The sequence below is a fragment of the Henckelia pumila genome, chromosome 3, assembly GCF_033568475.1.
Source record: "Henckelia pumila isolate YLH828 chromosome 3, ASM3356847v2, whole genome shotgun sequence".
Classification (NCBI taxonomy): domain Eukaryota; kingdom Viridiplantae; phylum Streptophyta; class Magnoliopsida; order Lamiales; family Gesneriaceae; genus Henckelia; species Henckelia pumila.
Genome location: NC_133122.1, coordinates 20,191,966 through 20,203,931, shown reverse-complemented (window position 1 = coordinate 20,203,931; position 11,966 = coordinate 20,191,966). Strand labels below are relative to the sequence as shown.

Sequence of the window (11,966 nt, the reverse complement as noted above, 5' to 3'; positions counted from 1 at the left end):
GGCATGATTTTTCTTTTTGATTGCAAGAAAATTGTTATTGCTATTCTACGGAGTGATGAAATATTTACATTAAAAAAGATAATTCAACTACAAAATTAATTTTGTAGGAACAAAAAATGGAATTCAAGCAAAAATATTTAGCCATCTAGATTGTCGATCGAGGAGCCATGTGGCTGCTTCAAGTCACCACTTGTCAACTCTAATACATATATATAAGGCCACTGCCCCTTCTCAATTTCTTCACACATAATTTATTACACAAAACTGAGTATTCAACAAAATCAAGCAAGAAAATAATCCAACATAAATGAAAAAAAAAAATCAGTATTGTGACAGAGTGACAGTAGCAGTTTAAGGTAAACTTGTAATAACATTCTTGCATGTTTACTGTATATTTTTCAAGAAAATCAATGCCTCCTCTCTTAATTGGGAAAAAAAACTTAATGCAAAAACATTAAGCTTAAAAGTGAGATGTTTTGCAACATAAAAAAGCCGTGTGTCTACTATGTTTTTCTTCGTTTTTGCGTGAGGGGCTTCATGTGATTTCCATGCTCCCTTTTTGTTACTATCAATCCCCCATGCTTTCAGTTGCTATTTGTTCCGACTTCCGATATTCTTTCTAATTATGTGTACAAATAGGTGTCGATTTTGGGATACTTCACAGCAAGAAAAAGGAAGCACAAAGATGAAATTAGTTCAAGTAGTACCAGAAGGGAAAACTCACCTTTTGTTCAAGAAAGCAAAGCCATTCCTAGGTGTGATATTCCTGCAAGCTGGGCTTGCGGGCATGGATATCATCTCCAAAGCTGCATTGAACGAAGGGATGAGCAATTATGTTTTCGTCGTTTATCGGCACGTCGTCGCCACCATTGTCATCGCCCCTTTCGCACTTGCTCTGGACAAGTAATGAAATCCCTTTCAAATAATGCATTTTAAATTATTCTTGGAAAATTTTAAAGAGAAGAGTTGTGTGTTTGTTCCCACAGGAAAATAAGGCCAAAGATGACTACCTCGATATTCGCCAAGATCATGCTTCTAAGTCTTTTGGAGTAAGTTTAATTCCATTGGATTTTGATCAATTGAATTCTGTTTGATTATTCCAAACTAAATTTATAATGATTTGATGATAATTAAATATATAACAGGCCGGTAATAGATCAGAATCTTTACTTCTTGGGGATGAAATACACGACAGCAACTTTTGCTGCTGCAATGGCAAATGTTCTTCCCGCCATCACTTTCCTCATGGCATACTTATTCAGGTGAATTTCGTCGTTCAAGTGATTATGTACAAGTAATAAGCAATATAGAAAAGAAAAAAAAAGTCAAAAAAAATTTCATCAAATGCACATGTGTAGGCTTGAGAAGATAAGATTAATGAGCATCCGCAGCCAAGCCAAGATAATAGGAACTTTAGCTACTGTTGCGGGAGCCATGATCATGACCTTGGTACAAGGCCCGCATATCGGTCTGCCATGGACGAAAGAAGGAAGCGGACACGCACATCAACTAAATCAAGTAAATCTCCAGCATTCGATCAAAGGCGCCATCATGATCACGATCGGGTGTTTTAGCTGGGCTTGCTTCATGATATTACAAGTAAAGAAACTATATATATGCATGCTGATTAGCAAAGAATACTATTATACTAATGAACTGACTTGTAATCGAATTAATGGGATATTTTGGCATGTAATTCTAGGCAATTGTCTTGAAAACATACCCCGCCGAACTCTCTCTCACGGCTTGGATATGCCTTCTGGGAACCGTGGAGGGCGGGGCGGTAGCACTTGTTATGGAGAAGGATAGATCAGCAGCTTGGTCCATAGCATGGGATACCAAGTTCCTTGCAGCTGTGTACAGTGTAAGTGATGTGATGCATTAACATTTCGCGCGCACTCTGGCGTGTTGAATGTTGAAACATTGTTTGAAAAGGTTTTCGAAGTCATTCGTGGTATTCGACTCTGTTTGAGTTGTAGCGCAAGAACTCTTGATACTAAGATCGTGTTTTGAGAGAGCTTCTAGTAAACACTTCTCAGTTTTTCCTTAACAAAAATAGAAGCATTGAAATATTGCATTTCGACACAAAGGAAGACGGTATAGTCTTGCGTCGTTTACAATCGAGTTTTGCAGGGTATATTCTGTTCCGGCATTGCTTATTACGTCCAGGGAGTGGTGATGAAAGAGAGAGGTCCGGTTTTCGTGACCGCGTTCAGCCCGTTGAGCATGGTTATTGTTGCTGGCCTCAGCTCTTTCATCCTGTCAGAGCAAATGTATTTGGGAAGGTAAAGCTAAGCCTCAACTTTTTTTCTTTAGTTGTTCTGTACATCTGCAATAAAAATTTAGTCTATATTAGTACACTCCAGCCCATTGAGTCCCTAAAAACTATGCTAAACACATGCACGTTCTTTACGCAGAGTCGTCGGTGCAGTCATCATAGTAACCGGCCTTTATTTCGTCGTGTGGGGGAAGAAGAAAGACTTAATCGAGCCCCATTCCGATGCAGAACAGGAATCCTTACCAATCAAGCAAATTAAACATTTGAATGAAAATGGGCACGGGAGTTCAAATTTGGAAGTTGTCACCACCAATCTATCCCAAGAGGCAGCCATTCCACGAGACGAACACGCGAACAACAAGATTTGATAATATTCATCATTGTTACTAGTTTTGGAAGAGATCAAGGCCAGACATTTGTAGCGATCCAGCTAACAAATTGCGGAGTTCTAATGCAGATTAACCACTTCACAAAGGAGGAAGCCAGACACAAGAATAGAGGCTGGTCTAAATCCCCCGAACATGGAGTTTTACGTTTTCTGCTTCATCTGTTTGCGTCTCAATAATGTAACAGGTCTAAATGAGCCAGTTGATTTCATAATTGCAGCCATTCTAGTAATATATAATCCGACTTAAGTGATAGCGATTGCAGGTGCTCGCGTCACCAAAATGAATAGAACCAAATCTCAAACTATAAGATTAATGGAAACAACAATCCAAATTTCCAAGCACAATCTAAGAACAAAATGTCTACGGAGAATAACTTTAGTCAAATACTTTTAAAATAAAAATAAAATTTGAGCGACGGGATTAACTCATTACTCTTTCACACAATTTCCCAAAGATTACAATTCATACGCACGCGGGGGGAAATCGAGTTGAATTTAAAGGTCCAATAACTTTTACTTCGATCATCATGCGTTTAATTTTTTAAGACAGTTAGAGTCTACTAATACTAATTTTTTTAACAGTCGAGTCAAACCAAATGTATCAAAGAATAATTAGTTTCGTGTATTTATATCCAGTGAGACATAATTACATTGAGAAGAATATTTTAATATTTTTTTATGAAACGAATCAATGATTCACAAAATTAACTTGTGAAATAGTATATGTTAAGATAAATACAAAGCAGAGTTAATCGGTCTTTTTGAATATGAAAACAACAAGGCTCCGTTTGGTAGCCTATATTATTAATCGGTATATAACTCATCTTATCCAATTCGCACGGTCTTTTCGTTATATTATTTATTTATTTATCTATCTATTAATTATTTATTTTATATCAATCAAATCGTTAATTATTTATCTTACATCAATCCAATAATTGAATTTAAATTACTATAGTACCCCTTATAAATAATATTATTCATATTTTATTTATTGTTAAAAGGGCAAATGATAATTTATCATTTTTATATAAAATTTAATCAATCAAATCAAATAAACTATAATCCATCAATCAAATCAAATATTATATTCATTATCATTTTTTATTTTTTTATTACATTATATTACTTATATATTTATTATTTATCTCATCATACTTACCAAACGGTACCCAATACTGTTGTTTAACTTAGAAGGTGTTTAGGATAACTTATAAACTCTTGTAAACAACTTATAAGTTGTTCAAGAACTTATAAGCTCTTTAAATTTGTTTGGCAAATTTTTTGTCAAACAACTTATAAGCTGTCAAAATAAGTTGTTTGACAGCTTATAAGCTGTTTTTAAAAAATTAAGGTCACCCTTGCTTTTTTTTAAAAAAGATCTTATTTTGATATTTTACTTCTTATATTATCTCTATATATTTTATTAAATTCTCAACACGTCCTCTTCCATTTTTTGTACATAATTTCTCAATTTTTTTTCTAAATTAAAATTAAAAATAGTTTTATTTTTAATATATATTTAACATTTATGATAAATTTAAAACTATTTTTATGTATATTATTATTTAAATTACTTTAATAGTATTTTACCTATTTTGGTAATTTCAACAATAAAAAAATCTTACAATACCAAACACATCGACATCTTTAAATTGTTTAAAATAATTTTATCCAAACACTTTAAAATAAGATCTAACAACTTATAAACTTCTAAAACCACTTATAAACTTATAGATTTTGTAAGCTGTTTTTAATAAGCTTTTAATCAAACACCTTATAGTTATCAAATAAATTTAAAAGCAAAAACAAAACAAAAAAGAAAGGAAAGAAAACTTAATTGTGAAATAGGAAACGACAATAATGTATGGTCGAAAGTTTCTGTCCTAAATAATGCTCCACTTTCTGCTACAACTTTCTGTATTTTGCAGTGTCCATAAATCGATCTTTATTTATCATAAATTATTTAGTAATCCAAATATATTGTTGTTGTTTTTATAATTTTATCATAGGAATTTTATTTTTATTTGTAAAGAATTGCAAAAACCAAAGGGCGACCAGAATGGATTAACGAGTTAAATTAAAAAAAAAAAAAAAAACGGTCAAAGGGTGGGGGCCGGAATTAGGATGGGCGCACGGTGGTGGCGGTAGGGTGGCGCGGCGCACGCTAGCTACATCACCAATACGCCCACCATCATCCATTCCACCCACCCCACCTAGCTGCTATTGTGCTCCGCATGACTATTGCGCCCATCCCCACCCACTACCACTAGCCCCCCCACCCACATCCTCTTCGCCTCTTTTTATCACATTCATTTATTCTTATCCTGCGCACTTTCCCGGCCCACACCAGAAAGACTCGATCTTTTTCGCCGACGATTGCAGCGTTCCTCCGCCGCGAGTCGCAGCCCACTGCCACCGGCAAATACCAGTCTCGATCTGTCTGTCGTATCTTTGCACCATGGCATCAGCCTCAACCGCCGTCGAAGGTGGGGAAGTAGCGGTCGCGGTAGCTGACACGGCTGCGAAGGCTCCACGGAGATTCCCACCTCCGTGCTGGACCCAAGACGAAACCTTGGTTCTGATCGACGCGTACCGCGAGAGATGGTACGCCCTCCGCCGGGGGTACCTCCGGACGGCAGACTGGGATGCGGTGGCGGAAACGGTGGCCAACCGCTGCCCGGATGCAACCACCGCGAAGACCTCCGCGCAGTGCCGCCACAAGATGGAGAAGCTCCGCCAGCGCTACCGTGCGGAGAAACAACGCTCTGCCACCTACCCTTACCCCGCCGGGCGCTTCTTTTCTTCTTGGTTTTTCTTCGATTACATGGAAGCTATGGAGAACGGAACCACCCCTCCGGCCGAGGGTCAGAAATCGGGGAATTCCGGTGACGGGCCTGACCCTAATCCATATCCCGATCAGAATTCCTTGAAATTGAAGCTCAAATCCAAGAATTCCACCGATTCGGGTCCCGATTTTGGATTGTACAGTGGCGTCAAACCGAATAAATTCAATCCAGACACCAAGATTTCGACCTATTACCCTTCATACATGGAAGCAGAGGACATGCCTCCAGATGAAAATCCAGTAAATTCCCGATCAAGAAAGCTAGTGAATGGAAACCCCAAAAACTTCCTCAAAAACGCAGATTTCGGCAACGGGTTCCATCAAGAAATGCTTCCACCACCAGGATTAAGAGGCAAAAGAAATGAGAAAAATGCAAATGCAGAATATTGGGGCAATAGCTTTGTTGCTCCAAGTTACAGAGCTGCGGCCACCAACGGGTTAAAGCGGGGAAGAGATGCGGTGGAGGAGATGGTGGAGTCGATTAATTTCTTGGGGGAAGGGTACATGAAAATGGAGCGGGACAAGATGGAGATGGCAAGGGAAATGGAGGGGATGAGAAGGGAAATGGAGATGAAAAGGAACCAAATGATACTGGAATCACAGAAAAAGATTGTGGATGCATTTGTTAAAGGGTTGTTTGACATGAAAAGGATCAAGAAAACGAAGTATGATGATGCAGACACAGAAGAGAAATCTCATTGAATAAATATAAATTTTAGATCGTTTATCGTGACATAGAATTATTGATGCATCTGCAAGATTTGGTTGGAAAGCTGAGGTTTCTGCTTAAGTTTGGGTTAGAACTTGATCAGCGACAGGAGTAGAGTGTGTGTGTGTGTATTTCTTGGGCAGGTCCCTAATGTATATTTGATGTTTATGCTTAGAATGTGTGATGGAATGAGATGTAAAATAACGGGCTCTGTTGTATGGATTCATGAAAGTATCGGGAACGGTTGTGAAGTTGAGTTAATTTTTAGTTTAACGCAATTTATGTAGGATGGATAACATAACGAATCGATCTCATCAAAATGCAAAAATCGAGCTTGAATGACTATCCTTGATCACGGCTAGCGAGTATGAAGTCTTGCAAGAAAAACTTAGAACATGGCAATTTGGTAACACAAGTAAAACAAACACATGTAATTGCAAAATGGACTGGATGAAGGCTGTTATATTCAACGGTGAACTACTTATCATACATAAATTGAGCGGAACAAGACTCTTTTTAACTCAAGACTCTTTTTAACTTCAAAGTTCTACGATAAAATTGGTCAGAAGGAAAACGAAAAGCAATGCTTTCCCAACTAAAACCATAACCTTTGTTATCTTTATCGTAGAATCAACAAAACAAAACATAACAACAAAGCCATGCATCACATCTTCGGCAAAGGGTGCCATTGGATATAGCCCGAAAGAAGAACCAGACATGCTTGATCGCCTAAAGAGTCGGGGAAGATGACAAAAGGCTAAAGTTGAACATGAAGGACTACATATTATAAGGGAGCTGATCCATAAAAGACTACTTCAGCTGGGCCGGTCATGTACACGTGGTTGTCATCTTCTCGCCACTCAATATCCAATGGTCCTCCAGGCAAATCAACCCGACAACTCTGTTTAGTTAAAAACAAAAATGAGCAGCATGAGAAATAAACATGTTGCAAGTGAAAACAGCACACTAAATTCTGTCGCCGTCTAGTGTTCATTCTTAAAGGAATAGAGATTAATCTATGGCGTGTAAATTTGCATGCCAAAAATTATTTCATGATTATTCAAATCAATAAACTTTAGAGCGTGGAAAAGTGTGGTTTCAAACATACTCTCCCAGCACGACCCTCGAGAACTGCAGCAACAACTACAGCACAAGCTCCAGTCCCACAGGCCAGAGTTGCACCTGCAAAAATAAGAAATAAAAAAATTTCAGTATGTAAAGGATAAAATTGTGCAGCTATAATTACAAGTTAAAATATAAAGGTACAAAGAAAATATGAACCTGCTCCACGCTCCCAGACTCGCATTTTAAGGTGACTTGGTGAGAAAACTTGAACAAATTCTGTAATAAGACAGGGCAGAGTATTGTAATGAAGTGACACATAAAAGCGACAGTTATAAAATCATCGACAACAAGGATATATGAGACCAGCTCGTTTTATTTTCTCTAAGTATAGAAGAAAATAGCCTGCAAAGTACAATTATAACATTCTTTCAAAAAAAAAAAAAGCACAATTATAACATGGATTCATGTGATCTAGCATGTTAAATTGAGCAAGTATACGGGCTAATGACAGGGAAATACGGAAGGAAAATAAATCTCTGCTAGTAGTCGCAGACTGAACTCACAGTACCTGTGTTTGTTCGGGAAGGGAACATCTCGTTATGTTCAAATTTTGGGCCGATTTGTGCTAAATTGAGTTCATCGACTTGCAAATCCTGTGCAATTCAAAGTAATCAGGGAAAGGGAGAACGAAATGGAACTGCTATTCGTCATGACCATATGAGCAGGTTACAAGTGAAGGTAATAAATAAACACCTGGATTGCTTCAGTACTGAAAGTGACACAATGAGGATTTCCCATGCTAACACAAGTAACATTCCAGCTTACCCCTTCTACATCTAATCTTGCTTTAACAACAGAGTGATTTTCATTTGGAGGTAATTTGGTAGGAACCTCTGATGCCTTCAGAATTGGCTCCCCCATATCAACTCTGACCTGAATTTTTTAATAAATGCTAAATAAATTAGTTGAAGTAATGATGCAAAAAAATATATTCATAGATGAATAAAATCATAAGTTTTGCGAGTAAAAAGTTGAACTTTTCTATACAAAAAGTACCTTTCCATCTTCTTGAATTTCGGGAATAATTAAACCAGCGCCAGTATGCACAGTGAAGCTACAAGACCAAACAATAAATTCATTTACATTGTCCTTCCAAATCCAAACGCACAAGGTTTTGGTTAGAAAGTGGAAAGAAATGATAAGGGTATGGTCCACGATTGCAACTAAAATCACAAGTTCAGAGAGAACAGCTGATTACAAATTCTAAATCAAATAGGAGGAAGAGACAGGTTACATATATATAGATGATAGATCCACCAAAATTTCTATATACAGCATGTGATTTATTGATCCACAAAAACCAGCAAAGGAATGATCAAGGTCAACTTAAAATTCATAGATATCATATGACACCAGAATAATTTGAGGCAATAGATTAGAAGGAAAGGAAGTTTATTGGAAATGTAAATTTCTTTAGACCAAACAAAATAAAGGGTTTTTCAAACCTCTGCTTCCCATGTATATTTTCAAGTTCGGCTATAAATCTGGCAAAGCATCGAACTCCATTACCACACATCTGACAATAAAACAAAAGGTTGCCAAATAAGCATTTTCTTTAACAAAGATAAGCACGCAAATTTATAGGAAAAGATGAAATGAAGTGAATTTCTATCGGCGTAAATCCCTCAAGGCCTTAAATGAACCTTTATAATCAGATATCTATCATACTTGCTTCAAGAAAAGGAGCTAACAAGGAAAGTTGATCTAGTGCACTCTTGTTTGATATTCCTCAGTCATCGAGTGTTAACCCAACAAAAAAATGCCCCATATGCCTTTCGTTCTTAGTTGGAGAGTTTTGATCGTGGTAATTCATAGGGTATCTCATCTTTGTTTACCATTGAATCACTTCAGATGCACTTAGTTTGGAAACACTTACATATTGTTTCTAAAGCAGATGTTAAGTAAAAACACTTCTTTTTTAAAATGCCATTCAATCCAATGCTAGAGAGAAATAATAATACCACAATGATTCTGTCAAAAGGAATCTGCAATAGACCAGTTCAGATTTTTAAAGTACTTATCCAAACAGAGTCAAAATAACTTCTCTTCAACTTTGAATACTTTAAATTCGATATATAAGATTATTGATATGTGGCTGGAAAGTCTCAATACGGGGTTTTTAAATTAACACGATGGTTTCATAGGAGGAAGGTCTTAGCTACAAATTTAACAATGCATAAAGAGTTTTACTGTGTGAACATTTCACACAAAGCATTAACTATATATTTAAAAATACGACGAATACTTATGGCTCATTATTTTTATAAATATGTAGTAAATGTCAAAAAAATACAAGGGTTGATTTTGCAGTTTACCACATAAATATAGAATAACATTCACATCCGAGAACTTCAATGGTTTTCGCACGGCGGATTTAAGGGGTGACAGATCTACGCTATAGTCTACGCCTCTGTTTTGACTCAGAATAGTAAATTTCATTAAAAAAATATTTTTTTTAGTATTTGATAGCCTAAATAAATGTTACTAAGACATTAGTCTATACATAATGAAAAGTGAAATAAAATTCCTCAATTAATTTCATTTCAATCCAATGCTACAGAAAAATAAATCATACCACAATGATTCTATATAGGATCAAAAGGAAGCTGCATTAGAAAAGTTAATTTTAAATCAAATAATGATTACCTCTGGTTCACTACCGTCAGAATTAAAGATCCTCATGGTATAATCAGTTCCATTGATACCGGGCATTACAAATATCACCCCATCCGCTCCGACGCCAAAGTTTCTGTCACACAATGTCACTGCTTGCTCAGGGGTGATTTTGGGCTCTACTGTATCCCGATTATCTACCTATTGAATTGGCTCTCAAACAACATTAACAATTAAAAACATTACCAACAAAACCTAAAACAACATCCATTATCAAATGTGCGTAAAGTGCACATGTACAAAATAATAAATTAAAACTAACAATAAAGCATATAATAACTCGCAATAACTCCATGAATTATTGGCTTGATGTGTAGCTCAAAAAGATATAAATATAAACTACACAATTTCCTCTCGATGGCCTAGATACTTAATATAATTTTCAATTTAATTTATAATACAAAATGAACGAAAGGATAAATCTCTCAGATCATTTTTTTACGTCAGTCACTACAGACATTCTTTTCTGCATTCATCTTTTGGTCAAGTCCGATGGCAATCCTCTATTAGTAGGTAGTCGGATAGGGCTTCATCATCGCCAAAATCCAGTGTAAAGATCAGTCCAAGGAGATAGATGAAAATGCCAGCTCAACAATATAATGATCCCAAGAAAGTGAAGCCTTGAACAAAGAAATTAATAGAAGACCACCAGTGCAGCGTGGATATGACCCCTCCTGACTCTCATATTGATGAGTTTTGAGCCTATCCTTAGGCATTTCCGAATTTGGCGTTGCGGTAAAGATAAAACTTTGAAATAAAGACAAAAAAATTCCCGGTACATGCACTACCATCTCCATATAGATATCTCATAAAGTGACGGTAAAATTTCAATCAATCATGTCAAACATTCAATGAAAATAAAAAATAGATCATAATATGACCAGGTAGTCTATCAAGTCAACAGACGGTCAACATGTCAGAGGAAAACCAATTCGGGATGACCGAGCATTGCCAAAAATTTTGATAATTGATCCTAAGATATAGTAAGCACCTCAGCAGCAATAAATCAACATCATAAATTTATATCCCAATCTGTACCAGTAAAAAAGCTTCAACCTTTCTATTCAACTTATTTCAGATATTCACATCTTGATTAGTACGGGAGTAAGAAAATAGTGCGCATTTCGCATAAATGTTTACCAATATGAAATCATTGCCCAGTCCATGGTACTTGACGAAATGAAGGATTCCACTTTCTCTATGATCAAGAAAAGACGTAGGAGAGTCGTTCTCGGGAGCCTCGACGCTCATCGCAGAGAAAATGCGGAAATTAGGTTTGTTTGGGACAGAGGAAATGATATTTGAGTTCAGAACGTTAGGTTTCTGAGTCGACGAAGACATACGTAAGAAGTTGAAAGAAAGGTGGGAGGAGTACGAGGGCGAGCGGTGGTTGACGGCGGCAAAAGGCAGCGTTGAGGCGGCGGCAATTGCCATTGGCGTCGGCGAGCAGTTGGGGAGCGAGGAAAGGCTTTACAAGTCGCAAAGGAAATTGATTTTACTTTAACTTTAGTTTTTGGTAATTCTGATTTTTTGGTTAAACCTATTAATTGATTGATTAATTAGATGAATTTAATATTTAACGCCGTATTTTTATTTTTTAATAAGTACCTCGGTCAGATAATCACAATCAAGGTTTTAAAAATCGTGAAGCGCGTTAAAGCGTGGAGGTCAAGCTTCAAGCTTAAGCGAGCTTAGAACGAGTTTAAGCGTGAAAAAATGTTTTCAATTTTTACTATAATTTTAATTATTTTAAGACAAATATTAAATAAAATGTTAGATTAACCATAAATATATGATTTAATAGATAATTCAAGTTCTAAACTATAAATATACATATTTATAAAAATGTTTTCATTTTAAAAAATAAATGAAATCTTCCGTTCTAAAAAGCGGTCGCTTAATCGAGCTTAAGCGTGTTAAAACTTAAGCGAGATTAAGCGTCGCT

At 36.3% G+C, this 11,966-nt stretch overlaps 3 protein-coding genes across 3 annotated transcripts; 2 read left to right on the top strand and 1 right to left on the bottom strand.

Moving 5' to 3' along the window:
- The first annotated feature begins 238 nt into the window (after window positions 1–238).
- Window positions 239–2,919, top strand: LOC140888012 (WAT1-related protein At2g37460). Its single transcript, XM_073295682.1, has 8 exons — window positions 239–356; window positions 640–903; window positions 987–1,049; window positions 1,146–1,262; window positions 1,359–1,599; window positions 1,703–1,864; window positions 2,134–2,285; window positions 2,418–2,919. The coding sequence occupies exons 2-8, from the start codon at window positions 686–688 to the stop codon at window positions 2,644–2,646; spliced, it is 1,182 nt and encodes a 393-aa protein (XP_073151783.1). The 5' UTR covers window positions 239–356; window positions 640–685; the 3' UTR covers window positions 2,647–2,919.
- Window positions 2,920–4,713: 1,794 nt separating this feature from the next.
- On the top strand, window positions 4,714–6,490 carry LOC140891522 (uncharacterized). The gene has a single exon (XM_073300047.1). It carries the CDS (start codon window positions 5,128–5,130, stop codon window positions 6,214–6,216), a length of 1,089 nt encoding a protein of 362 aa, XP_073156148.1. The 5' UTR covers window positions 4,714–5,127; the 3' UTR covers window positions 6,217–6,490.
- Window positions 6,491–6,642: 152 nt separating this feature from the next.
- LOC140890428 (diaminopimelate epimerase, chloroplastic) lies at window positions 6,643–11,538 on the bottom strand. The gene is made up of 9 exons (XM_073298201.1): window positions 11,162–11,538; window positions 9,995–10,162; window positions 8,794–8,864; window positions 8,345–8,402; window positions 8,042–8,221; window positions 7,857–7,941; window positions 7,505–7,564; window positions 7,332–7,405; window positions 6,643–7,124 (listed from the first exon to the last, which is right to left on the bottom strand). Exons 1-9 carry the CDS (start codon window positions 11,453–11,455, stop codon window positions 7,008–7,010), a joined length of 1,107 nt encoding a protein of 368 aa, XP_073154302.1. The 5' UTR covers window positions 11,456–11,538; the 3' UTR covers window positions 6,643–7,007.
- Between the last annotated feature and the right edge of the window lie 428 nt (window positions 11,539–11,966).